Source organism: Gossypium raimondii, chromosome 9 (genome assembly GCF_025698545.1).
Source record: "Gossypium raimondii isolate GPD5lz chromosome 9, ASM2569854v1, whole genome shotgun sequence".
NCBI classification, from domain to species: domain Eukaryota; kingdom Viridiplantae; phylum Streptophyta; class Magnoliopsida; order Malvales; family Malvaceae; genus Gossypium; species Gossypium raimondii.
In genome coordinates this window covers 32,307,153-32,334,608 of record NC_068573.1, presented here as the reverse complement: position 1 = coordinate 32,334,608, position 27,456 = coordinate 32,307,153, and the positions used below count along the sequence as shown (strand labels likewise).

Below are 27,456 nucleotides of genomic sequence, written 5' to 3'. Positions count from 1 at the left end.
GGTCGGGCTGGGTCCATGAAAGGTATTTAGACCAATTTTTCAAGTCAAATCTGGTTTGAAAAATAGGTTACTTTTTCTTGTCCAAATTCAACCCAATTTAAGAAAGGTAAATCTGGGCCAGTCCTGCCCATATTTGATTTTTTAAGATTAGTTTTTATTTAAAAATATTTTTAAAAAAAATATAATACACTATATTAAAAATACTACCATAAATATAATAAATATTTTATTGTATTAAATATAATTTTTAAAATTTTATATTTTAGGTTGAGTAAGTTGAAAAAGTTTTTTTTAGATTTTGGATAACGCGTTTAATTGTTATTGAGTTAGTGATTTAATATAAATATAAATATATATAATTAATATAACATTTTTTTATAATAGAATATATTTGAGCTGGGCCGGACTGGGGCAAAAAAATCTTACTCAAGGTCCGGATTTCAAGTGAACCTTCGGATCGAATTCTATATTTTCTTTTCCTTATTAAGAATGAAGCATTAAATCTTTTATTTAAGTAAAAAAATATTTCCACTTAATCTTTTATTCAATTCCTTTCCACAATTTTGACAGAAAGCTGTCTACAATTCTTTATCATTTTAAAAGTGATAGATTTAAATTTTAAAATTTGAAAAAATAAATAAATTATATTCAAAATAAAAGGACTAGAAGATTTTAACAAAATTTATTGCACAGAAGCTTTTTCTACCTTCTAGTGTCACGGACTTAGGAACCCATGACACTAGTCACCTATGAAATACTACGGTTTCAGATGCGTTTGATTGACGCCCCAGATTTGATGAAGCTCCATCTCTCCCACTCACCAATCTCCATTGTTATCGGAGACGACTCTGTCAACTTGGACTCCAGGTGTAATAAATTAAAATGAATGCAACAATTGGTCAGATACGATAATTAGTTCAATAGGTGTCTGGATATTCGTCGTTTGATAATTAGTTCAACAGGTTTTTGTTAATCTGAAAGCCTAGAAATCAGAAAAGAGAAGCATTAGTTCTTTTTTTCTACAATTGGATCAAATCAAAACTCGTATTGCATGTGTAATTTCGGGATTTTTCCCGACTTCCAGACATGACAAAAGAATCAAACAAAAAAATAAATGATGCAAGTTCCAACAGCTACTTCCCACCATGATTTTGAGCCCAAAAAGGTAAGAAAAAAAAAATTAATTTACAGTTACCTTTGAACCTTGTGCCAAATATTTTGAAATCCTTTTGCTACAATCATATTTTCTGCTAACTTCAACCCAACACGTCTTAGAAACATAACTCCACCTTCTACTTTGAAAGAAGATTACGGGAGGGAAAAGAAAATTTTCGGGTTTCTGAGATGAGGGGGGAAAGGGGAAAAGAGAATTGAGCTGCCTACCCGAGAACAAAGATATGTTTCTTCCCTGCTAAGATATTTCTTGACCTCGATACTAGGATGTGCTATGGATTTTAGGGCTACCAAAAGTGTTAAGAGTCGATGTAGCATTTAACGCGATGGTCACCAGGAAAGTGAAACAAGGTTTTGCTACCAGCTCCCAAATAAAAGTTAACCAAGGAAATACATTGCTTCTTGGACCATCTTTTATGCATAGTACATGTACAAGCTGTTAGCAGCAACACAAGCTATCAAGTTTTCGGTGGGGTGCCACGCTAAGTGCAGCAACTTTGTCGTGAAATCAAGAGAGTTTCCATTTGCATCAACTCCGAGGGTTTCTGCTATTTATGGCAGATTTTCCAAAAACACAAGCATTTGAGAGGAGTCCAGCACAAAAATAATCAAAAGTTAGTGGTAGTTAAAAAGGAACAAATAAACACTTGATCTCTACCTCGTCGTACAACACGTGTTATGCTGTTTAGGGATCTGGAAGGCCTTGAGGGTGACTGAACTTGTGTCCTGAAAAGATGTTAGGATGTTTATAACTACTTACATCATTACAGAATCACCCAAGATTTTACGATGATTGAGTGAATAGTTTACCTCATTGGATTTTTGCTGGCTTCCAAAGTTGTTGTCTCAGTGCTTCCAGGGGCACAACCAAATACACGGAACAGATTGCTGAGATCATGGGAAATATATATTATGATAAGTGGAAGACGATAACATCAACAATAGCAAAAGATTAACAGACCTAATCTCAAAAAACAAACCTGTAGGAACCTGTTGCAACTCGCAATCCATCACCACTTAGGCAACACTCAAATTTGTCAAAGATTGAATCGTTTTCATACAAATCACACAACTGAAACAATTAAAAGAAAGCCATAATCAGCTCTGACACAGCACAACACGAATATGATTAATATAATCTCTATCAGAAGGTAGAAATCATACCTTGGGTCTTAAATATTCGTGAACCTGGAATGTTGCAACTGGACCCGAATCCATGTTTATGTCCCATAACTGACAACCAAGTGATACGTTATCAAGTCAGATGATAAGTTCTAAGATCCCTATTAAACAATTATGCTAATGTCAAATGAATTAAGAGCACAACGGACATCAAGTAGAGAATAGGGAAGGCAATCAAAAAAGCATTTACTTCAAAATTGTTGAATGCTCAAATACTGAATAGAAGAAAATATTTTCATGATAAGCTCTCTACGAGATAAACAACATCCTTTGATTATCCAAGTCCTAACTAAAATGCCGATGAACCAAATTGCTCTTTCCATTTCAATCAGTGTGCTACATGTTTACAAACTAAAGTCTTTATTGAAAATATATTTGCAGCAAAATTTGAGCTTCATGCTTCCTGCATGTTACAGCATACCAATGGCAAACAAATCCTTTTCAATGTCTTACAGAATAAGTGGACAGATAACGAAAACCGGGATTAAATGGCACATAAAGTCGTCGGCTCAGTGCAGTATGCTTAAGAAGAATCACGTGATAATGTAATAATCATGCATTGAAAAGGAATAATCATATATGGATCAATACTGAAAACAATTTTAAAAAAAAATAAAAAGGAAAAGAAACAAAGCTAAAACCTTAAGAGTCATGTAATCACGGCTGAGTATATATCTTCCATCCTTGGCAAATTTAATATCTGAGATTGAGGCGATTATCTCTGTAAAAAACGATCTAGAACCAGGTGCCTCCGGTTCTTCAAACCTGTTGGCATAGTATAGGTTATTCAGAAAGGATATTGAAAGCAAACAGCCAATATACCATCAGCTGTCAGGATCTATAGGAAAGTCTTTTGGGAGAATAAGTTGGTAAATTGTAGACAAAGGTACAAAAATGGTAAAACACTTACAATTTGGCATGAGAATCACACAAAGCTGATTGCCGCAAATCAATGAGGCGAATCGAGCCCTTTGAGCTACTATATGCCAACATATTACAGTGGGCAGGGTGAAACTCTGCTGATGTTATAACCTCTGAAAAGATAGGCATAACAATAGTTCAAATGAAAACGAAAACAAAAACTATGGCTAAACGGAACTTGGGAACTTAAGAACTACCTCCAAACAAATTTATTGTAAAGATCTTAAAAGTGGCTTAAAAAGGAGATACTTCATAGAATTTATTAAGCAGCAGAGAAGGTGGAACTACTTTAACTGGTATGCTAAGAAGATTACCAGTTAGATCCTCCATGTTTGCAGGCTTTAAATCAACAATATTGAAACTTTGATTGCTAATTTCCAGGTTCCAAAGATTTATACGCAAATCATCAGCTGATATAAAAGTTTCGCCATCACTAGGTAAAATAAGAGAGAGAAAGAGACCCAGTAAATCTTGGAATGAAGGTAAATAAAAACTAATATAATCCCATAAAATATAAACTGCAAACAAGCCTGAATGCAAGAAGCTTAAATATTATGGATTTCAAAGCAAAAAATTACATGAATAACAATTGCATAGAAACATGGTGTGCAGACAATCCAACATCAAGACAAGGACTAGATAATTCGGTGATAAAATATGATGCAAATATTTGGTATGAGCTAAAAACTTACTTCAAGGGTTGAATGGCATAAAGCATATTCAGTTGAGGATAGATCATCATATTTTTTTATGCAAAATGAGAATGCAATAGATCAGAGGCTTCAAAAGACAAATAATTCCTAAAGAAAACTCCACTCATAGCATTTAAACCTTACAGTTTAGAAGTTCTCCGGAGTTGTAAAGATTATTAATCAGCTGTTCATTTTTAATGCATGGACAGTATCCTCAGAGACCATTTCACAATTAAAACTTCTTGCTTGGCCATGACAAAACAGAAAGTTCAGCCACAGAACTTGTTGCTTAGAAATTAAAATCCACCATGTAATTACGACATTATAAACTCAATCATACTTTATCATTATATAACGGCTTGACCACACATGAAGTTTGAACGGCGAAAAAAAGGAAAAAAAAAAAAAAAAACTAGAAACCTAATCCACGCAGTTTTAACTTTCTACTCCATACTAGAACCTAAAACTAAGGATTTGCATCAAAAGATGGAAAGAGTAGAAAAGTAGAAACAAAATATATTTTTTCTTTCCATCGGCATGCTTGGTACAAAAAATGGAAAATTTAAAAGAAAAAGTAATTTTCTTTCCATTCATTACTCGGAAGAGTGGAAAAATGAGAGAAAAGAAAATGAATTTTTTAAAAAATACATAAATCTGAAATTTAACTTACATCTCTCTCATTTTCTCTCCTCTTATCATTCCAATTTGGTATAATTTGTTTTTATACATTAGGATAGAAAATGATTATCTTTACTATTTTCTTTTCTCCTTTCTATTATCCTCTTCCATCTTTCCACTTTTCCACTTACCAAGGACATCCTAAATGACATCACTTTCTGCAGAGATGCCTCAGAATGATATTGCAAAGGACAAGAAACAAAAATCAACAAATAGAGGCCATTGAAGGTAAGAAATTATCAGACTGAAAATCTTAATAAGGGCATTCAAGTGTCTCAGATGATGATAGATTTCTTCATCAGAGAAGAAAAAAAAGTAAGATAAAAGGTTTCTACTCATAAAATATCCAAGGAAAAATCATACTTCCTCTTCAAAGGTTTTCAAGCAAGTCCACATATAGTAAGTCACAGCATAAAGAAATGTAATAAAAATATAAGAGAATACCTACCTGTTATTTGAAATAGAGTTGATATGATAATCATGAGCATGGCCATATACTCTTCGACATCTCGCCACTAGGTTGGTCTCCTGACTTGTTACCTAGAAGATACAATAAAACTTAAAGGTAAGACAATAAAAAGATTCATGGTTGTTCACCAAGAAAAGAAAAAGAAACAACAACCTATTGTCTTCCAAGGACTAGAGCCATGTATGGCTCCCATGGCCCCAGTTATCCAATAAGATGCAGAGATGGAAGTGGCAGATTCTTAGATGATAATGTGTAGCAGGATAGAAATTACAAATCTAACAGTATATGCTGCATAATGCCTAGAAGTGCATCTTTGAATGAGATGGTGCAGAAGGATAATATAAAATGCCAAATACTCTATCTCATTGAAGAATCCTGGGCTTCGCCCCTGATTCAGTTAGGCATTAGAAAGCACATCTTATAGACATGTCATCTTAAAAAGAAGTTCATCACCTTAGGTAGCACTTCTTTTAAGCTTTAAGTAAGGTTTTAACATCCTCACAAGCCTTGGCCATACTAAAACTCGTTTAGATAAAAATTGTATTTAAATTTAAAACTTAATCACAGCAAGTAAATAAAATAATTGTGTTGAGTACAACCACCACAGGTAAACATAGCGATGGAAGGCCTCCTGGTGGGAAAGAGATGTCATTGCCCAAATGGTTGCAGGATCTGTCGGGGGAGACTCCATTTGCAAGAAAAGATTTTGGGCTATTTGAATTACTTGAACTAGCAACATTTCCATTTCCAACAGCTTTCGAAGGGTCAGCAATAATTTTAGAAATTTTCTTGATCTTCTTTTCTTGTACCTGTTACCCTCACATAGCAGACAAATAAGTGGCCATAATAGCAAAGACAAAGCTACCCACAAATCATAATATCAGCCATTAAATATGCTTAACACCAACAGTTGGAAGAATAAACAAACTAAAATGAGAAAAAATACCCAGTTTGTTTTACACTTGTCAAACAATGTCATAGGAAGTATTTTACAGACAAAATTATAAAGGCATGAACATGCTAACATACCACCAATATGTATTGCAAATAATGTGATTGCATAGACAAAACTACAAGCAAACTGAAGGACTTATAGTTAAGACAGAGTTACAGCACGGATTTCTTCCCTACCTTCCAAAATTTGATGGTTTTATCATTGGCGGAGAGGAGAAACAGTGCACTGTTGGCTGTTTGGCACCATCTGATTTTGTTGATTTTTTCCTCTATTTCCAAGCTTTTGAGGTAGTCAAACTGAAAAGAAAAGAAAACCAAAGATAGAGCAAAATAGTTTGAGCCTGGGGAAAAATAAGTGTGTCTGTTCATATGTGCATATGCAAGTAGTATCAGTGCTCCAAAAGTCGATGAGAGAGCACCTCAGGCTCATGGCTCTGGAACTCTGTCTTGTAACGGAACTCAGGGTGCCGACTAATTGGATAATCCGTTCTTTCTAGATCCCTTCTTGATAGACCACGCTGAAATTGTAGTACAAGAAGTTACTATAAAGCCATAATAGAAGAAAATAACTAAGTAATATATTAACATCAGAGGAGGAAGCAGAACTCACATCCTTTGCATCTGTCCTCTCAAAAAGAACCACACGGCCCCCACGGTCACCAGTTGCAAGATGATCCCCAGTTTTATCGAATTCAATTGCGGAAATAATATCAACTGCAGGAGGAAACAAAATTCTTAAGAAAATACAAATGCATTGCCAGTAAGAGTAATGGTAAGATTTTGTCAAGTTTATATAACTTTCTTTATAGAAGCTGCAACAAATGTGAAGAAGCCCAAATCTTGATAACCTTTATTTTCTACACTATCCTTTCTAAGAAATATCCTTGCCAGAGACTCCTTGGTCTTCCATAACTCAGAATAGACTTCTGCAATCTTAAGCTAACTATGAGTTATTGTAGACAGAAAATAATTAGCGATTCCATCCTAGTTAACGAGAATGTTTCTGAAAGCAATCCATTTCTCACCGAATCCAACCTGAACTTATTGCCACACATTAGCAAATTGCTTCAAAAACAAATCCTAAGTAGAAATATGCATATAAGCTGCAAGATCTGACCAACCTAGCTTTTCCAGAAGCAAAAGACATCCATTGCAGCCAAATTATCCACCTACTCTCTGTAAAAATCCCCAATTTAAGCCATCTAATCACAGCCATGCTTTTCTGGGTTGCTTTTCAAGAATTAACTAGAAAGGACTTCTAACCTTAATTTAGTAGTTTAATAGACAAAACCAAAACCGTCTATCATGGCTACTTCCTCCAGCAAATAAGGAATTGTCTCCTTTAGTATCAATAAGAATTCACTTGCCATGTCTTCTAAACACATTCTCCTCAAATCCTTACATCTTTGGACATTATTGGTCTTTTTTATCATGTATAAATGCACCATCTTAGTCCTTAGGCAACTTTCTCAGATCTTGTTCTTCATACATCTATTGCAGTCCTTCACAAACTCATTACTTTTCTTAGTCATTAGCTCCTTGGGATGTTATCAATGTAAGCACCCGACTATCATCTGCAGTTTCCAATATTCCATTCTTATCATATACGAGCTAGTTCCTACAATGGCACCAAACCAAGCATCACCAAAGTAGTTCTGTCACTTGTTCATCATGACAAAATGTCTCGGTTCATCGGTTCCAAAATAATTACTTACCTTGACGTTTACCCACCTAAACTCAACTCAAGCAAAGTTTCACCATTGAATTACTGAAATGGACCATATTAAATTAAACTGAATATCGAAAAGGTCAAATATGTATCAGCAAATCACCGAACTCTATGTTTCATAGAAGCATCACAAACTCTTATATCACTCAACTCATAAGCTAACCAACTTTCTGCCAATCCCATTTGCTTGGCACATATGATATAACCCATTTGTACAAGTAAACGATTGCAAAATATATCCAGGAATCGGTAGAATGTAGCTTTCTTTAGTCAAAAACATACAAATAGTAAAACCCATGACACAACAATGTTGTCATCTTTCCATGGGTTAAGACTCAAAGTAACAAAATCTCTAAAAACATAGTCTATCTCAATCCTAAGAGTGATAATACTCAGATCCTATTTTCAACACAACTCTCAATACTATTAGTTACTTTCCATGCACTAAAAATCCCCATAACCACAAATTTTTTGTTATTAAGATCCAAACATCAATTTAATACAGAAAAGAACATTTTTTTGTGCATGCATCATGAGTAACTTAACCAAGTTCACTTCCATACAACCTTTTTTTGGCTAACAAAAACACTATTTAAAGCATTATTTGGACAAAAGCTCCATCTTTCCCGAATCAAAACCAAATCCCAAAAAGTTCACAATTATTTCTCATACCCATTTACCAAAACAAAAATTACTCAATAAGCCATGATCGAAAATCGATCCAAAACACCAAAGCTAATCCTAATTCCAATTGAACCAACAAAGTACAAATTGGATCCAAAAACGAATGAAAATTACCTTCTTGAATTTCTTCTCCAGCGGTTCGCTCACCAAATACCTGAGAAAATTTCCAATCCAACGGCTGTGGCGGGCCAGCCGGAGCTGCGACCTCCTCATCGCCTCCTTTCATTTCTCTTTCTGTATTTACTGTCTGATAATTAATAAAAAATTGGAAAGGCTAACGGCCTAGATTTCTCCACACTCCCAGGATCAAATCAAAGATCGCATCTTCAGTCGGTTCTTTTTCCATTTTTCCTTTTCCTTCTTTTTTCCAAAAAAGCTTTAAAAAAAAAACAGAAAGAAGAAATTCTAGAATTCAACCATTAATAAATGGCCCAAAGAAAAACAAGAAGACCGGAGAAAATTTAATCATAAAATTTTAATTGTGATTTATTTAAATAAATATCCACATTTAATTTTAAATTAGATTACTATAATTATTATATATGTAATATTATGTTGATAATATTATTAATAATTTATGAAAATTAAATTAGCAATAAAACGAGTAACACTCACACGGGTTAATTTAGTTAATGAAGTAATTAATATTATTTAAATCAAGGTCGAATTTTTAAATTCGAAAATAACAATAACTAAAGACATCAATTTGGACACAACTTATATAAATTTAAATTTTTGTTTCAAATTTAAAAGTTTATAGACTAAAATTGACTACTTTAAAAATATAAAGATTAAAATTAATTAAATTAGAGTAGAAGAATGCATAATATCTATCTATATATTTATTATTATATTTAAATATTTTATTGAGTTGGTGTCAAACTTTAACCGGATCACCAATTCAAGTAATAAATTTATTAAAGGTCATTCATTTTAATAAACAATAAAGATTGTTTTGAAGATAATTTTGTCTGTTCATATAAAATTTAGAAATATACTTGCACATGATGAGATTTAAATTCAAAACATTGTGATATTTGATTTTTTAATTTTACCATTTTAACCAAAGTTATTATTATAATAGCATCCTTGAAATAAAATTTCTTTTGATAATTTCATTTAGTAGGGAGAATTCTTTGAATGTTAGCTCGTGCAACCTTAAGGAGATCGTCTCTAGTTGCAAGCAATTTGGCAAAAGTTAGGTCCTTTTATCTGCAATGTATTGCAATAGAGATTTATGCATTGCTGCCAAGCTCTTTTTGTGCTTTGTTGACTCTTAATTGTGCTCCTTAAAGAATTTGTCACCAATTCTCTAGCTTGAAAAGATAGCCTGAGTTGGAGATATTTGTTGATTATGGAAATTATTATTATTTAAATAAAATAGCTGTTCAATACTTAATATACGTATTCCTAGAGGCATTTAATATTGAAACATCATTGTCAATAATTTAAGTAATAGACGTTGAAATTCACTCTTTATAATCTGCAAATAACATGGTTGCCTTGGACATAAAACGAGCAGCCTAATTAGCCGTCCGTCGAGTTCAAGCAAATGACAAAGAAGAGAATTCAAGTTGCAAAGATAAACAATCGCAAACAAGTACTCCAAAATTTGACTAATTTATAGTAGGCTTTACCAAGCATTAATGGTCAAAAGACAATTCGACTCAACCACAATTTTATCAAAACATCAATTTTTGTAGTCAAGAGAGAGCCTCGCGTATTGACCAAATTTTAGGTATGTGAAGTTCCATCAAAGCCCATTACTATCACGCACAATAGCCGCAAAAGTAGAAGCGTTATAAGCATCCACGTTACAGTCTAGTAACCCATCCGTTGGTCTCGCCCACTGTGAAGCACCAATAATACTCGCATCATTCGAGGGTGTATAAATTTATTTGCAAACTCGATAATTCGAGCATCCTTGTGCTGCCAAACAAAGATGTTCCTATAGAACCAAAGGGTCCACAAAATCATTAAGGCCCGGTGGCGTGCAAAGAGGCGAAAAATGGTCTCAACAATCCCAGTAGTCAAGTGTTGAATTCCCACAATATTCCAGCAATGAATCAGCACATGCTCAATTATTTCAAGTTCATCACACCATAAACAAAGCAGATCAATACAACACCCTTTCTCAACAAGTCTTCCTTTACACGGTATGAAATTGTGAAGGCACCACCTCCAAATAAAGATCTTGACTTTAGTATATTTATAAAATATATTTATTTTATTCGTAAGCAAGAATTTTAATATATATAAGGTTAGTATATTTATAATTCATTTCTAATTATACCACAAATATAAAATGAATTTATAAAATATTTTAAATTTTAAATGGGATAAATAATAAATTTATATATGAGCTTTGATAAAATTTGCAATGTTATACATAAACTAAAATTTGGTGTATTTGTATACATCAAATTTTATTTTTGTTTCATTTTTCACATTCCACTAACCCTATTATCTATGTGGCACAATTTTCTATTATATGTAATTTGTTGAAATGATATTTTATTAGGATAGAAAACAAACAAATAAATTTAAATTATTTTCACCTATATTAAAAAATAAACACTCTCCGGAAAAAGGTTTCCTATTTCCACCAAGAAATCTTTTTTTAATCTATGTGAAATTAATTTAAATTTGTTTGTTTGCTTTAAACCTAATAAAATTTCATATTAACAATTACACATGACTTAACGAAAAATTGTACCACATAGATAACGGAGTTAATGAAATGTGAAAATTGAACTAAAATTAAAGTTCAATGTATACAAATATACCAAATTAAAATTGATATATAAAATTACAAATTTTATCAAAGTTCATATATAATTTTAATATTCATCTCAATTTAAATTAGTATTTTCTTTTAAAATACTACCTAATAAGTATCTATCAAAATGATCAGTTCTATTTAAAGATATTCATGGGTTTGGATTGGATCAAACTGTCTCTTTTAAAAAAAAATTAAGATTAAGCCGAAACAGAAGCTCAACCTAGCCTTTTTAAGCCGATTGAAATAGTCTGTTATATTGTTCAAAAATAATAAAATTTATTTTTATTTAAATTTAATTATAAAAATATATAAATATAAATATAAATATAAATATAATTTTTTATATTTATTATTTTAAAGAATATAACAGGTTGAAACAAATGAAGATTAAAAATTATACATCCAAACTTAATCCAAAGAAACTCGAGTTAATCAAACCATTCAACTCATAAACACCTCTAATTTAATTCAATTTTTTAAAAAATTCACCCAATATTTTTCAAAACACAAGCATATTCATCAAAAATGAATTGATATAAATTTGGTGGCTGAGAGTTTTTGCCATCCCAAATACTCACGACAAAAGAACAAAATCTGAGTACCTACTTACATATGTATATATATATGTTTATAAATATATTAAGAGCTAACAACATGGCGAAGAAAAACATAAATATATAAAATTAGCTTAAAATCTAGTCTGAAAAATAAAATTAAAAACAAAAGAAAAAAAAAAACCTATTTGATGTGGCCTTTACCTCAAGAAATTAGCAGTGCCTCCTTTTAACCCTCACATGCATTATAGACCATATATATACATGTTATTCTTGACATTTCATTTTTTTCTTAAACACTTGTGTGCACGACACACATCCGAACATAAGTATGAGAATATAATTCGAAGATTTTCCAAAACATGGTAAATCTTGAAAAATAGAAATTGAATGTACTCATGTCGAATACATACCGTATCCAACATATTCAAGTCGGAATAACATATATAGTATATATATATGAAATAAGTTGGTGATTATTCTTCTTTGGTACCGTTTGCTGATGAAGTTACTGTAGAGGAAGCAGTGAGTAATGGAGGAGAAGTGTTTGGCAAGCTCTTAGATGCTGAAGCATTGGTTGATTGAGGGTTGTTATTTGCTGCTGCTTGCCCTTCCTCTGCTAATTTTTTCAGAAGGCTCATAATCGTGGGAATGAACTTGGTTGATAGGGAAATTATCCCAGGTAACTGCAAAACATTAAAATTTTAAATTATATATAAATAATAATATAAACTACTTTCAATAATTGAGTAGAGATGGCTAGACTCAAACTGTTTGGAGCGATTTTTAAAAAAAATTGTATTCAAGATAAGGTGATTTTCTTTTTTGGATAGCATGCATGGAGTAGTTCTGGTAATTTATGACAATATTTTTACCAGAATATTTAACACCATTTGGACTAACTAATAATCTTATAAAAGTAATGACCAAATTATACCAAATAAAAGTAAAAACTAAATTATAAAATTGAGGATGATAGAAGGACCAACATCATAATTTTAGAAAAAATGGCAGCTTTGTTTGTTTGTTTGTTTTTTTCTGAAGTAATTTTATTTATAATGTATGAGTTGGATATAGGATATGGCATTCCAAGGACTTTCAAAGTACATGTATATATATTTTGAATATATTAAAATTCATACCTATATGCAAGTAACATAGCCAGACACGTCTAAAAAGAAGCAAATCGCCTCCAGGTATCTGGCTTTTGTATTTCAAGTTTACATGCAAAAAAAAGTTTCAAATGTTTTTCCAATAAATTGTTTCAAGATTTTAATACGTTGTTACTACTTTTCGTTTTTTCTTAAAATATAAATATGCGATACATATTTTAACATGCTTATATGAATATAAATATAATCTTTCAAAGACTACAAATAAATGAAAATATTGAAAGAATTAAAAACTAATGTTTCGAACACATGATCATACCCAACACTCTCATTTGAACACGAATGACAAATATTTTATGCATGCTTAGAAATAAACAGAAAGCCAAAATACATGCTTGATACTCACAACACCATGGCTGAATTCACCAGAAATGTCGAGCTGCACCCAGAGAGCTTTCAGCATAAGGTAACCAACAAAGATGATACCCACATACAAAGGGTTTCTGCAATGACAATATTTGAAATTAAGCACTAATAAACTATTTACTTTAGTTTTAATTTTAATTTTTATAAAATATTCATATCTGATATTTATATTTTGAGATAATAACATTCTAAAAATCCTTAAAACTTCAAAAACATTAAAAGATTTAAAAGAAGTTGAAAAAGCCCGTATTTGTATATTCTATATTTTATAAAAAATCCAAATACATTGTGAAATGTGCACCTTAGAAGAGTCAAAAATTCATTAAATCCCAAGATGATCAAAGCAACAATTGCCCATGGAGGTGGTAACCAGTTGTTGCTACGCTTGTTGGCTTCCTGAAAGTAGAGAGATAAATAATAATTCAGAGAAAAAATTGAATATACCTGTATCGGACACTAACATTCAAATCCGAGTAACATAATAATCTCCTAGAAAATTAATAAGATTTTAAATTTCATGCCTGAGCAGAAATGGCCTGAGTGACACAGTACTCTGTCTCTGCCCGGTATTGCCGCCATAAAATCTTGCACTGGACAGGTGTGATTAATATCTTGTTGGGTGGAACCTGTAGCCAAACGAAACCAGTCATAAGAACCAATCATGCAATAGACATCAATGAAGTGCTTGTGTTCGACACTCTTGTCTGAGTATAATTCAACTAAATCTTTATAAAGATGATCAGCAAGGACAGGACTTAACCTTATCCCAAGTGCTAGAGGCCAATGGATCAGATGTTGTACTGCCCCATTTAGTCACAGAAGCAATGCCTTTGGTATCCAACAAGGCAGAACAAAGTGTATTCTCAATGTTATCGACATTATCATCCAACCGGATTGCAGCCATAACAGATAGCAACTTTAAGGCCTAACAAGGGATAATAAACAAATTCAGAAGAGAACAGAATGGAAGAAATTTCTTTTTTTAAATTATCAAAATGATAATACATAAACATACTGCAGAGTGAGCTGTTTTAGTGATGGATCGAACATCTTCTTTCCCGGTCCAAACCCGTGGCATTGATTCAGAATCGTGATTAAATAATGTAGAAAACCTGTATGTAAAGTCGATTTTGATAATGTATAATGTTTAGAAAAACAAGTCTATATTGTTCAAACACTTTTAACTCAATCATGAAATGTATTATTACCTGTCCTTCATACGGATTAATACCCTTCCTGCTTCTTCTTTTGCTTTCCCTTCAACCACACCTCTCGCATGATTCTCTAGACTCGTTAGAGTCTTCTTCTGGGTTTGTTCATCCATGTCAAAACCAGGGAGAGCAGTGGACAGTCCAGAGAGAATTGATTCGGTTTCACGCTGCAGAAGTTTCCTTATCAATGGCCAGGTTTCCTTATTAGCTCCATCTAAGAGTGCTTCAACAGGTCCAGATAATGCCTCATTCAGCTTTGCCTGCAAATGCACCATTATTATCATTATGATTCAAAGTGGTGATTAAACCAATCATAAAAATGAGATATGGGCTTAGAATTCACCAAGCAAATTTTAGGTCTTTCTTATCCAGAACTAGATGGTAGATTCGACACCCATATTGTAAAGTTATAATAACCCAACTCTTTATTATGACATCTTAGTAAATTGAGATCTATGTTGCCCCGGCACTCCATATGTCTTGAAGTACTGTTGTCCGATACATATTTGAGCATAGGTATGCGGATATGACCCTCCAAATACATATAAAAACTTGAAAGTAATACCCAAATCCTAGTAACAAAGAATGGGATTCAATTTCTAAAACAATTCAATATGACATCTTGATTACTAGGGCTAAAGCTATTTTTAAAGTAATCTGCACAACGCAACAATGTGAAAATTATCATCGACCAGCAAGACTGTGCGAAAAGAAAGATCATGGCGCCAAGGCCTCAACTTCAGCTCACCTTGCCTCCCTAGAGAAACCAAACTGACACAACTTCGAATGATACACAAACCTATGTTGCTCCATCTTTTAAAGTGTTTGTGCTCGATACTCAGGCCCAACAAATATCTAGATATAGGAATAAGGATATGACCCTTGAAGGACCTTTTTGAATACACTGGAAAAGCTTACAAGAAAAATTGAACAAACCCATGTTGGGCATATAGCTGTATCCAACACTCATACCCGAGTCCGGGTGATATAGACACAAAATCCTGCTTTTAAATTATTAGGTTACTCTATCCCTAGCTTTTTGGATAGAAGGGGACACATAAATTGCCATACCTCATAGGAAGACGTAAGCTCTGAAAGCTTGGCAGCTCGAACAGAAGCAACATGATCATTAATGTCACGACGTAGCTTATCCCTGATTTTGGAGGAATCCCAATTTGCTAGCTCAACAGCAGCATCTGCAAAAAAAGTTGTCAAACAAATAGTTTTTTTTTTAAGATTTGTTTATATTTGATTGACAATTTTTAATGTAATTTTGGATAGCAAATAAAGTGATTTTGTGCAGCAAAAATTGTGATATCACACAGCTAATCAGGGGAGATAATTCTCAGCAAGGAAACTAGTAGATGGGATTATGATTATCTTTCCATTTATTAAGAGATATGCAATCGAGAGGGATATGGATAATCCTTATATTTTTCTCAAATATTATCTAAGCCATAATGATAATGGATATTGGCGAAATTCTAGAGATTTGATCTGATCCTACTAGCTGGAGACACCCAAACTGAAATCTCTATATATTAAGGTTGCTACTTACATTGAGTGTGTGCATTTGAGTGTGCACTTATCTATTCATTAGGAGAAACTTTTATTTAAAGTAAAATTTGATCAAACTGTTTCAGCAATTTGTTCTAAACTTTCATGGGAAAATCTTTTTTGGGGAAATTTCTTCATTGTAATTAAATGAGAGTGACTGCAATATTTGTGGGTGTGATTAGGCTTAAATCATCTCTTATACCATGAAGATTATAGTGATTTACTCTTTAGACAGGCTCTGCGGATGTGGGGTTGGATCCAAACTGTGTAAACAATCACCTGTGTTCATTGTTTATTGTTTCTGTTTTTAGTTATATCTTAAGTCGCATTTAAACAAAGAACTTCTCAACTACTCCAACACTTACAATTGGTGCTAGAGCTAGACATAAGACGAATTTGGTGGGATCATGTTGTTAGTTGTTGAATTAGGGAAGGAAACTTGATCTACATGCCACCTATGCTTGATAGCTCGAATTATGCCTACTAGAAACCCGAGTGTTTATAAAATCTATTGATAAGAAGGCATGGAGAGCAATCCTAACAGGTTGGGAACCTCTAGTTACTGAAATTGATAGTGTTCACACTCTCAGACTCGAAATTACATGGTTAGCCAAAGAGGACAAAACAACTAGTTATAACTCAAAGGCTTTAAATGCAATCTTCAATGGTGTTGACCCCGAGGAATTCAAGTGTATCTCCAAGTGTGTTTCTGCTCGTCAAGCTTGGACAACTCTTGAAACCACACATTAAGGAACCACTAGTGTAAAGCAGTCAAAGCTCCAAATGCTAACAACTAGATTAAAAAACTTAAGAATGTATGAGGAAGAGATTCTTTATGATTTTTATGTTATGTGACATATCTAACCAAGCTTTCACCTTTGATGATGATTAATCCAATGAAATTGGTGCGCAAAGTGCCGATATCCCTCTCAGAAAGATTTGAATCAAAGTAACAATCACTGAAGAAGCCAAGGATATCAATACTATAAAAACATATAAGTTGCTTGGGTCACTTCAAATATTTAAAATGAATTTAGAGGAATTCAAAGGGATTCAGAGAAAAACATTGCTCTGAATGTCACATCTCTAGTTGCAACTTGTGAAGAAATTACCATTGAGGACCTATAGAAGCAGCTAGTTCTTCTTACTAAAAATTTAAATCAAGCCTTCATAAAACTTTCAAGGAGAAACACCAGGAATGATGGAGGTCATGGCTTAAACAAAAGCAAAGGAGAATATGTTGTTAAAGAAGAGTGTCAAAGAAAAGAAGAAAAACATTAAATGTCATGAATGTAAAGGCTATATATATATATGTAAGATAATGGATATGGGCAAAATTCTAGAGATTTGATTTGATTCTACTAGTTGGATGCACCCGAACTGAAATCTCTATATATTGAGGCTGCTATTTACATTAGATGTGTGGATTGTAATTATATGGGAGTGAGGCTGCAACATTTATGGGTGTGGTTGGACTTAAATCTTCCCTTGTATCACAAAAAATATTGTGATTTAGTTTTTGGATAAGGCCTCGCAGAGGTAGGATTGAATTAGGATTGAATCCAAACTGCATAAACAATTGTCTGTGTCCATTGTTTATTGTTTCAGTTTTCAATTGTTTCACAAGTCGCAACTAAACAAACAACTTTTCAGCAACTTCAACACTTACAAGCTAAAAACTCAATTTTCCTTGAATGACTTATTTATTGCCAAATAAAACTTTTTAATGAACTCTTTCCCATTTCAAACCTCTTGAACTTATGTTTTGTAACTTTGGTTTATAACTCAGAGAATGATTATGAAGTTCAATCATACCTGTTGAAATATGTGAAATCGCTATATTTTAGGCATATATTTTAAAGTTATTTAGGTAGATAAATCTTATTTAGTAGATAAATCTTAGAATAAATTATTTGAGATATTTTAAGAGTATTTTATTTTATCTTTTAGTAGTTTATTAGAATAAGAGAATTATTTTCCTTATCTTTTAGTACTAATTTATTAGAATAAGGGAATTATTTTTCTAATTAAGTTATGACTCTTTTTTCTATTTAAATTTAGTTGTTTAGTTAATAAAAGACAGAATAGTTTTATTAAATGCTCCCTTGAAAACTTTCATGGTATCAGAGCTAGGTTAAATCTCTAGTAGCATTATGGTTAAAACAACCTTCACTAGAAATAATAGATCCAACAATCAAACAGAGGAAGAAAGTTTTACTGTTGAAACAACTAATGAAGATTATGAGGGCTAAAGTATTCTAGAAGGGTCTTCATTCACTAAAGAACAATTAGAGCATTTACACAAGCTTTTTCAATCATCATAATTTCGGATGAATTATTCTGTTCCTAACTCATCCAATAATCCTTCTTCCTCCTTTGCCCAATCAGGTATTGAATTTTTTATTTTTTTCAGTGTCAAGCCTTGTAAAACAAACACGTGGATCGTTGATTCTGGAGCTAGTGATCACATGACTAGTAGTCATTTTCTTTTTTCAACTTACACACATTGTGCAGGAAAAAAAATCAAAGTAGCAAATGGGTCGTTCTCGACAATAGCCGGGAAAGGCACTGTTAAAATTTTGCCTTCCTTGGTTTTACATGATGTTTTACATGTGTCAAATTTAACTTGTAATCTCATATCGGTTAGTAAATTATCTCAGTCCTCGAATTCTCATGTTATATTTGACTCCTCTGTGTAAATTTCAGGACATAGTCTCGAGGAGGATGATTGGCAGTGCTAAAGAATCTAGTGGAGTTTTCTTTCTTGACGACGACTATCTAAGTCAATCAGCAACTACTTTATGTTTAAATTCTGCTTCTAGTTTTGATAAGGTTATGATTTGGTATTATAGGTTTGGACATCCTATTTTTTACTATTTAAGATATTTGTTACCTGATCTATTTAAAAATAAAAGTCCTTCATATCACTGTGAATTGACTAAACATCATCGGTCATTCTTCCCACCTCAAAAATATAAACTTACAAACCTTTTTCGTTAATTCATAGTGATGTTTGGGGACCTTCGAAAGTCTCAACTTTTTGAGGAAAACATTGGTTTGTCACATTTATTGATGATCATACTCGCATTTGTTAGGTGTTTTAATTAAAAGATAAATCTGAAGTTAAAAATGTATTTCAGTCTTTTTATGCTATGGTGAAAACACAATTTGGTGTGAGAATAAAAGTACTTTAGATTCACAATGGTGGAGAATTTTTTAGGGACCAATTAGGTGTTTTCTTAACCAAACATGATATAGTCCACCAAAGCTCTTATACAAATACACCACAACAAAATAGGGTTGCAGAAAGAAAAAACCAACATCTTTTGGAAGTAACTAGAGCCTTGATGTTCACTAGTCAGGTATTACATTATCTTTGGGGCGAAGCCTTGTTAACAGCTACATATCTTATTAATAGAATGCCTAGTAAAACTCTAAACTCTAAAACTCCTTTCCGTCTCTTTAAAGATAACTTTCCTAACTCTAAAATGATCACAGATTTATGCTTTCGAGTTTTTGGGTATAGTGTTTTTGTTCATATTCACAACCAATGTAAACTAGATCCTAGAGTAAAAAAATGTGTCTTTGTTGGCTATACTTCTAATAAAAAAGGGTTACAAATGTTATGATCCAATTGATAGGAAAATTATTGTTACCATAGATGTCACATTTGTTAAAACACAATCTTACTTTGATTCTAATTTTCAGGGAGGAAATTATAGTAAGGAAGATTCTATAATTGATCAAGAAAACACTAGGAATATACAACATAAAGATTCTAATAATGGGGAAGGTGAATTTATGATTAATACAGAAATTAATGATGTTAATGTTGTTAATGAAAAGGAGTATGAAGGTGTTGAGTCTGATCATGAGAATAAAGAATAAACAAAGGAGTTAATTGTTTACTCAAAAAGAAATCGAAATCAAGAAAGTGGAATCCACCAGATTCATCACCAAGAATCCGACCCGTAAGATCTTGTCAAAAGTTCAGGTAAGCTCATAATCCAACTAATGAATTTTCTGATTTAGATATTCCAATTGCTAAAAGAAAAGGTGTTAGAAATGTTGTCAAATATCTCATGTCTAACTTTGTGTCTTATAAAGCCTTGTCTTCGACATTTTCAGCCTTTGTTTCGTGTCTCGATACTGTGAAAATACCCAAAAATGTGAAAGATGCTTTACAGGTTCCTGACTGGAAGAAGGCTATTTTAGAGATGCGCGCTCTTGAAAAAACAGGCACATGAAAACAGTGGAATTACTTGTAGGGAAAAATCTGTGTGCTGTAAATGGGTGTTCACAACCAAATTCAAACTGGATGGATCTTTAGATAGATACAAAGCTCGACTGGTGGCTAAAGGGCATACTCAAACATATGGGATAGATTATCTTGAAAAATTTGCTCCAGTAGCCAAATTAAATTCTGTTAGAGTTCTTTTATCAATTGTTGTTAATCTTGATTGGTCCTTACAGCAGCTAGATGTGAAGAATGCTTTCCTAAATGGGAAACTTGAAGAAGAAGTTTACATGGATCCTCCAGGTTTTGAAGAAAAATTTGGAACTCGAGTATGTAAGCTTAGGAAATCTTTATATGGTCTAAAGCAGTCTCCTCGAGCTTGGTTTGATCGATTCACTCAAGTTGTTAAAAAACAAGATTACTCACAAGGGCAAGCTAATCACACAATGTTTTATCGACACTCACAAAGAGGTAGAATAGCAGTTATTATAGTTTATGTCGATGATATCATTCTTACAAGAGATGATGTGGATGACATAAGGCGTCTCAAGGAGCATCTAGCATTGGAGTTTGAGATCAAAGACTTGGGTTCTTTGAAATACTTTCTTGGAATGGAAGTTGCTCGATCAAAGAAGGGTCTTGTGGTCTCTCAGAAAAAATATGTGATTGATCTTTTAAAAGAGGCTGGGATGAGTGGTTGTCGCCCAGCTGACACACCAATTGATCCAAATGTAAAATTTGAAAATAAAGGTCGATTAGTTGATAAAAGGCAGTACCAAAGATTAGCCGGTAAGTTAATTTACTTATCACATACAAGGCCAAGCATAGCTTTTGCAGTGAGCTTAGTAAGTCAATTTATGCACACCCCAATGGAGGAAGATGAAGAAGTAGTGTTTCGGATTCTGAGATACTTGAAGAGTTCACCTAGAAAAGGCTTATTCTTCAAGAAATCCAAACAAAGAGGAGTTGAAGCTTATACAGATGCAGACTGGGCAGGCTCAATAACAAATAGAATATCTACATCAGGATTATGTACATTTGTTTAGGGAAACCTTGTGACTTGGCGAAGTAAAAAACAAAATGCTGTAGTAAGAAGTAATGCAGAGGCTGAGTTTAGATCAATGGCTCAAGGAATTTGTGAAATGATGTGGTTAAAAAGAATTATGGAAGAGTTGAGGAAATCAATAACTTCACCAATGAAGTTGTACTGTGATAGCAAAGCTGCCATTAGTATTGCTCACAACCCAGTCCAGCATGACAAAACTAAACATGTTGAGATTGATACACTTTATCAATGAGAATATTGAAGAAAACCAAGTGTGCATGTCGTTTGTTTCTTCAAAACAACAGATTGCTGACATACTCACCAAATGGCTCTCTAAGACAAGCTTTGATTTTCTTGTAAGCAAGTTGGGCATGATTGATATATGTGCACCAACTTGAGGGAGAGTGTTGAAATATGTGAAACCCCTATATTTTTTGCATAAATTTTAAAGTTTTTGAGGTAGATAAATCTTAGAATAAATCATTTGAGATATTCTAGGAATATTTTATTTTATCTTTTAGTAATTTATTAGAATAAGAGAATTATTTTCCTTATCTTTTAGTACTTTATTAGAATAAGAGAATTATTTTTCCAATTAGGTTGACTATTTTCTCTATTTAAATTTAGTAGTTTAGTTAATAAAAGACAGAACAGTTTTATTAAATGTTTTCTTGAAAACTTTCAATACCTGCATATCCTGCATCAAATGAAGCCATGTAAGTTTTAATGCACTTGCAAGCAGCCACTGAGAACCCCTCATCTCCTTTCAAAGCCTTATCAAATGCTTCCTTAAATTTTTCAAGAGTTTCGATCCTTAAATGTCCTAGCATGGATTGGTAGGCTGGTTGGACAAGCTAAATCATAAGACAAGGCAAATGAGATGAGAAAAATTAATAACGGACACTAATTGGTCAAGAATACTATAGAATGCTCTTACTTGGAGCAGTTTTTCTTCAAGGTGCTTTCGCTTTGCAGATCTCACACCTTCATCAAAATATGTGGCTTCTGCATCATATCTAAAATCAGAACAAAATAGAACAAGAAACTCAATCACTGATATGGTAGTAAGCCAGGGAAAAACCAATAACCAACAGGTCTTTGCCTAAGCTCAGCTCATCCAAATGCTTATATAGATAGTAGCCTACTTATAACTTCAACATTGAAACAATCATCTCAATCTCATTAAGTGGTCTTACTCTGATAGAGAAGTGTAGAGAATTGAATTTAGCTTCTTCCCAAAGCCAGCAACGGGACCAGATTTTACAGCTTCTTCCAACGAATGCCAATTCTGTTATATGAAGTAGTAGGTTGGTAAGCATACAAATGTTTATGAATTAAATGCTTACTTACATGTACAAATACCTCATTTGATGTAAAACTAGTGTACTTTTCACTGGCAATTTCTTCACAGCGTACCGTAGCCACCATGACCTAAAGCAAATGAAGCATGGATAACAAAAAAGGCAACAATAATTACAAATTTCATTCAAGTTAAATATGTCCTAAAGGTCACCTTATGGGCTGGAAGATCAAGGTCCTTATTCTCCTTAATGACTTTCCAGATATGTTGTGCACTAAAAGAGAACCCTGAAGCCGGTACTGCTCCCCTCCGATCTCCTGCAATCCCCCCGGGTGCAATAGAGTGGAAGAATCGTTGTCTCAAATTAGCCACCTTCAGTAATATAATAAATAGGAAGATAAACTGTCAATTTGCATGCCATTTAGTCAAAAGTTTCAGAACCATCATCCAACTTACATGCAAATTTATAAATGGTAGGCAGACATGGTTTTTTTAGCATGCAATGAATACTGAATGCATGAGATGACCCAAATACAAACAGGTTACCTGCTCCTTAAACAGCTCTTCCTTTCCTTCATAACTAGAAAGTGCAACAACCTCAACCTGTGTATTATCAGCAATAGCATTAAATTATCAGAAGTAATCTCATAGAAAATGTATAGGGAGAGACATTTACACTTTTGTTGCAAGAAACCAAACCCAATATCTTACGTTGAAAAATTCACTTAATGAAGTTTCCATATGTGCTTCTGGCTTAGGAACTGAGTCCCATATCTGCATTTCAAGAAAATCGGGTCAAAAGAAAACATTCTGAAGTTAATCAGAAAAGCAAGGAGGCATAGGATCCGCATATTTATACCTTCTGGATATCTTCTCTCAGAACAGGTTCCAAATGTTCCAGTGGTGTCTGTAAGCAAGAAATCTTTAAGTAACCATAAACTCAATCGAAATACGAAATCGTTAAATGAAAATGATGAATAATAATAGCTCTCTAAACGCAAAATGCTCTCCATTAAGAAAAAATCTACCCACCCTAGTTTTATCGCGTATGACAAACATCAAAGTCGTTTTGCGGGGACTAAACAATCGCATCATGACCTGCAACCAGTACAACCAATTAAATCACATAACCACATGAATTCAGCGCACTGCTTAGAAAGGGAAACAATATTGTGAATACCTGGAATACAGTTTTCAAAAGAGGTTTATTAGCTGCTTGCTCGCGACCAATATCATGACACCACCTAAATGGAAGTTGCTCAAGAATATTACTTGTACATACTGCAGATAGCAATAAGTCCTTCAATGAAGGTGCAAATTATATCAAGCATCATGTAAGTGCCGAAAGTTACATGTTTATCAGTACTATATCTGAAACTGCCAGTGCAAAAAGCGCACTTTGTTTCTCAAATGCTGTGTCATCCTGGAATAATACAAAAAATTTATATGTAAAAGAGCAAGAAACAAAAATGCACAGAGATAAAACACTTCCTATTCAACTTTTATTATCTGGATTCCAACTATTATTCAGTACAGTTTCATTCGTCACTCTAGCCTTGATGTTATTAAACCAGCAATAACTCTGTTCGAAAATTACTGAGGATTCTTTTAACTAAAAACCCACTGTAAATTAAATTTACTCTTTAATAATGGCCTGTTTGATTTCATCAATTTCACATATAATATATATTAATCATATCCTAGGGTAAAGGCTATTGAATAAATATAACCTATTCTAGATCATCATTGCAGAAATTTTAACAAAAGCACCTCTCCACGTTCTCTTCCATCGGTGCCCTCCAAATCCATTACTAGGGTGCAAGGCTCTAGACCAGCGCATTTTGCTATCCAAATACCTTTAGTGGTTTGAGACCTGACAAGAATCCCATTAGTTGTTTTTGAGCCAACTGAAACAAAAGCAGTTGTTATTAAAGAGCAACATAACTGACCTTCCCATAAATGCATCCATTTCCCTGAAATTTGTGTGAAACAAATGGTTTAACAGTGTGCTTTTACCTGTCATGATCATTGAAAACTAAGTGAAACGGTATCTGACACAACTAGAACTTATATAACTACAATATAATGATAAAACACGAAATAAATAAAATCTCTGATCATTTGAACCAATAAAAATAATGATATAACAAATATCTAAAACTAATTATAGAAGTCAGTGTTGTCAAGGGTGCAAGGCGCACGGTAGGCACTAGAACCCTTTTATTGCCTCGAGTACAAGGCACAAAAAAAAGCACGCAATATGTAGATGTGCGTCCATCTGTGTGTATATATAATAAGCTTAGGACATATAATTATGGTAATAAACTCTAGAGAGTGATCATTTTATCTACGAAACAATCATTTTTTTTGGTTGGCCAACAATATGCATGATATTGTTAAATACTCAAATATTAAGAAGTGAAGAGTTCAATGCTATCCGTTGCTTTAGTGGTAAAGATACATCTAATGAAAACGGTTAAAATAACAAAGAAATTGAAGAGAACTTCGGGCCTTTTATTTCTGTTGCTTTAATAAAAAGGAAGCCTAGGCGCACCAGCCATGCACCTAATCAAATCACCTCGCCTGAAATGATCCAAGTTGCTTTTGCGGTCTAGCAGTAAGACACAAGGCCAAAGGCATACCTTGATATCACTAACAGAAGTAATCCAACAAAAACATGAAGAAGCAAGGCCATTTCAACATGAGATGTCGAAAATTGAAGTGACCCAACTTCCAGCTAATCATGCTAACTTGTATCCCACATATTGAATTCAATATTATTAAACCAAATGTACAAACAAAAAAATATGAAGCAGCTTAGTAGGAATATACATCTTAGGAACAAGGCAAGTATAAGCATGAAAAGCAGGATTTCATGAAGATATCGAAGCATACCGCTACTTTGCGGTCCCATGATGGAAACCACAGCATATGACAACCCACATTCAGCAAGTTTTATTTCCTTGACAAAATGATCAATTCCCTCATCATTGAATGAACCATCTCCGTTGATAACTTGAGTTGAACAACATTCTTCACTCTCAGCTGAGTAGCGACATTTTTATAGCATCCATAAGCGAATTGATGGAAAAGCTTCCATATATAATACCATTTTTCCTTGTTAATTTTAAAACTAAATGATCCATATCGATTGCTCAAAGACAAGATATCGAAGAATACCACAAAACAAATAGTATATTCATTGATTTTGACAGAGAAATCTCATGTATTACGTGGCTAAAGAAATGATGGTTCTAAATCCGATTTTCCTTTTTTTTTCTTTTTCCATTTTCCTTAGCTTTCTCAGCAATCAAACATGCAGTAAACATACATTTAACCTCCGCTACTAATCCAAGCATCACAATAAAATTTCAGATTTCCACCACTTAAAGGAACTGTTGAAAACCAAAAAGTAAATAAATTTAAAGCTAAATTTTCAATCATTAAGGAAGCTTTGCATGCTTTTAATGCTCTCCTCCCCTTTGTATTACATATATTTAAAATCCGACTATCCTTTTTTTTCCCTCTCTTTTTCCTTAGCTTTCTTGGCAGTCAAACATTCAATAAACATAATTTTTGTTCTCTGGTACGATCCAAACATCACAGTTGAACACTTAAAGAATTAGTTGAAAACCAAAATATATATATACAATAAATTAAATCTAAATTTCAACCAGTAAGGAAACATTGCATGATTTAACGCTCTCCTCCCCTTTATATCACAAAAATTCAAAACCCGATTATCCTTCTTTTTCTTTTTCTTTTTTTCCTTCTCATTTTCCTTTGCTTTCTCAGAAACCAAACATGCAATAACATCACAGTTACTACTTAAAAGAAGCTGTTGAAAACCAAAAAAAAATAAATCTAAATTTTCAATCATTAAGGAACAATTGCATGCTTTTAACGCTCTTCTCCCCTTCATTTTACAGAAATTCAACAAAGAAAGCAAAGCACATAATAATTAATTCATGAAATAAAGAAACGAATCATTGAAAAACAGCTATAAATCAAATAAAAAAAAACAAGAAATCACAGTCTTTTTAAAGAAAAAGTAATAAGCGGAAGTGTACCCATAAAATCTTCTTCGAAATTGATAGCTCGAAAAAATTGACGAGATCGATATCAATGAAAGACAATAGAGAGAAAATGAGTGACTTTTTTATTTTTTATTTTCAAAATTTTGTAATCCTTTCCTTTTTTTTGTGGTTAAAAATAACCATTTTAAACTGTAATTTTTTTTCTCCGATTTTGCATAGCTTTATTTATACAAAATTTAGAATAAAATGTATTCCCAAAATTATTTCCATAATCCACGAATCAAGCGAAAGACGTAGAAGGACCTGATTGGCTGTCTGAACTTTGAAGACAAAAAAGAAAGTAGTTTATACAGTTAAAAAACCAACGGTTTTTTTTTCGCTGACAATTTTTGGTGGGAAATTTTGCCGCCCATTTATTTTTTTCAAAATATTATTCGTATTATTATTTTAATTCATATTTTTATATTATTTTAGTATTGTTTTCACCCACACTTAGCATTGGATTTACAATTTGTTCAAAGTTTTATACTTTTCGTATATTTAAAATTTAATCTTTATATTTTTATTTTTAAAATTTAATCTCTTTTTTCAATTTAAAATTTTAAATTTGTTAACATTGTTAGAGTTATTTTGTGTTGGTGTGATATTTAAAAAAATTGATATCCATTTAAAAAAACATTTTAACGAACCTTAATTTAATAAAATCTTAACAG

The 27,456-nt window shown here is 32.8% G+C and overlaps 2 protein-coding genes across 4 annotated transcripts; both read right to left on the bottom strand.

The window, feature by feature from the left end:
- Positions 1-624: 624 nt before the first annotated feature.
- Positions 625-8,905, bottom strand: LOC105799050 (serine/threonine protein phosphatase 2A 55 kDa regulatory subunit B beta isoform). Of its 3 annotated transcripts, XR_008188839.1 has the most exons (15): positions 8,597-8,905; positions 6,680-6,783; positions 6,489-6,587; positions 6,247-6,366; positions 5,715-5,924; positions 5,095-5,186; positions 3,591-3,709; positions 3,266-3,389; positions 2,997-3,120; positions 2,338-2,406; positions 2,154-2,245; positions 1,984-2,061; positions 1,832-1,899; positions 1,196-1,721; positions 625-982 (listed from the first exon to the last, which is right to left on the bottom strand). XR_008188839.1 is itself a non-coding variant. In XM_012629379.2 (14 exons), the coding sequence occupies exons 1-14, from the start codon at positions 8,706-8,708 to the stop codon at positions 1,588-1,590; spliced, it is 1,545 nt and encodes a 514-aa protein (XP_012484833.1). In that variant the 5' UTR covers positions 8,709-8,905; the 3' UTR covers positions 1,167-1,587. The 3 variants fall into 3 exon arrangements, 2 of the variants coding, with proteins under 2 accessions (XP_012484833.1, XP_012484834.1); XM_012629379.2 differs by lacking the exon at positions 625-982 and having other exon boundaries at positions 1,167-1,721; XM_012629380.2 differs by lacking the exon at positions 625-982 and having other exon boundaries at positions 1,167-1,718; positions 8,597-8,903.
- Positions 8,906-10,235: 1,330 nt separating this feature from the next.
- On the bottom strand, positions 10,236-25,852 carry LOC105799049 (protein ROOT HAIR DEFECTIVE 3). Its single transcript, XM_052621228.1, is given in 21 exon segments — positions 10,236-10,331; positions 12,232-12,504; positions 13,337-13,433; positions 13,658-13,752; positions 13,878-13,982; positions 14,117-14,281; positions 14,372-14,468; positions 14,565-14,827; positions 15,639-15,763; positions 22,095-22,260; positions 22,344-22,422; positions 22,603-22,694; positions 22,769-22,837; positions 22,920-23,078; positions 23,253-23,309; positions 23,887-23,950; positions 24,059-24,129; positions 24,477-24,579; positions 24,656-24,722; positions 25,602-25,751; positions 25,816-25,852. Coding segments are annotated over 21 exon segments (2,430 nt in total).
- Between the last annotated feature and the right edge of the window lie 1,604 nt (positions 25,853-27,456).

Excerpts from the sequence above, each read along its gene's own strand:
- LOC105799050 (XM_012629379.2), bottom strand. The coding sequence starts at position 8,708 with ATGAAAGGAGGCGATGAGGAGGTCGCAGCTCCGGCTGGCCCGCCACAG. Across the intron at positions 3,390-3,590 it reads AAACATGGAGGATCTAACTG|AGGTTATAACATCAGCAGAG; the intron begins GTAATCTTCTTA and ends CTATCTTTTCAG. Across the intron at positions 1,900-1,983 it reads GCCAGCAAAAATCCAATGAG|GACACAAGTTCAGTCACCCT; the intron begins GTAAACTATTCA and ends ACATCTTTTCAG.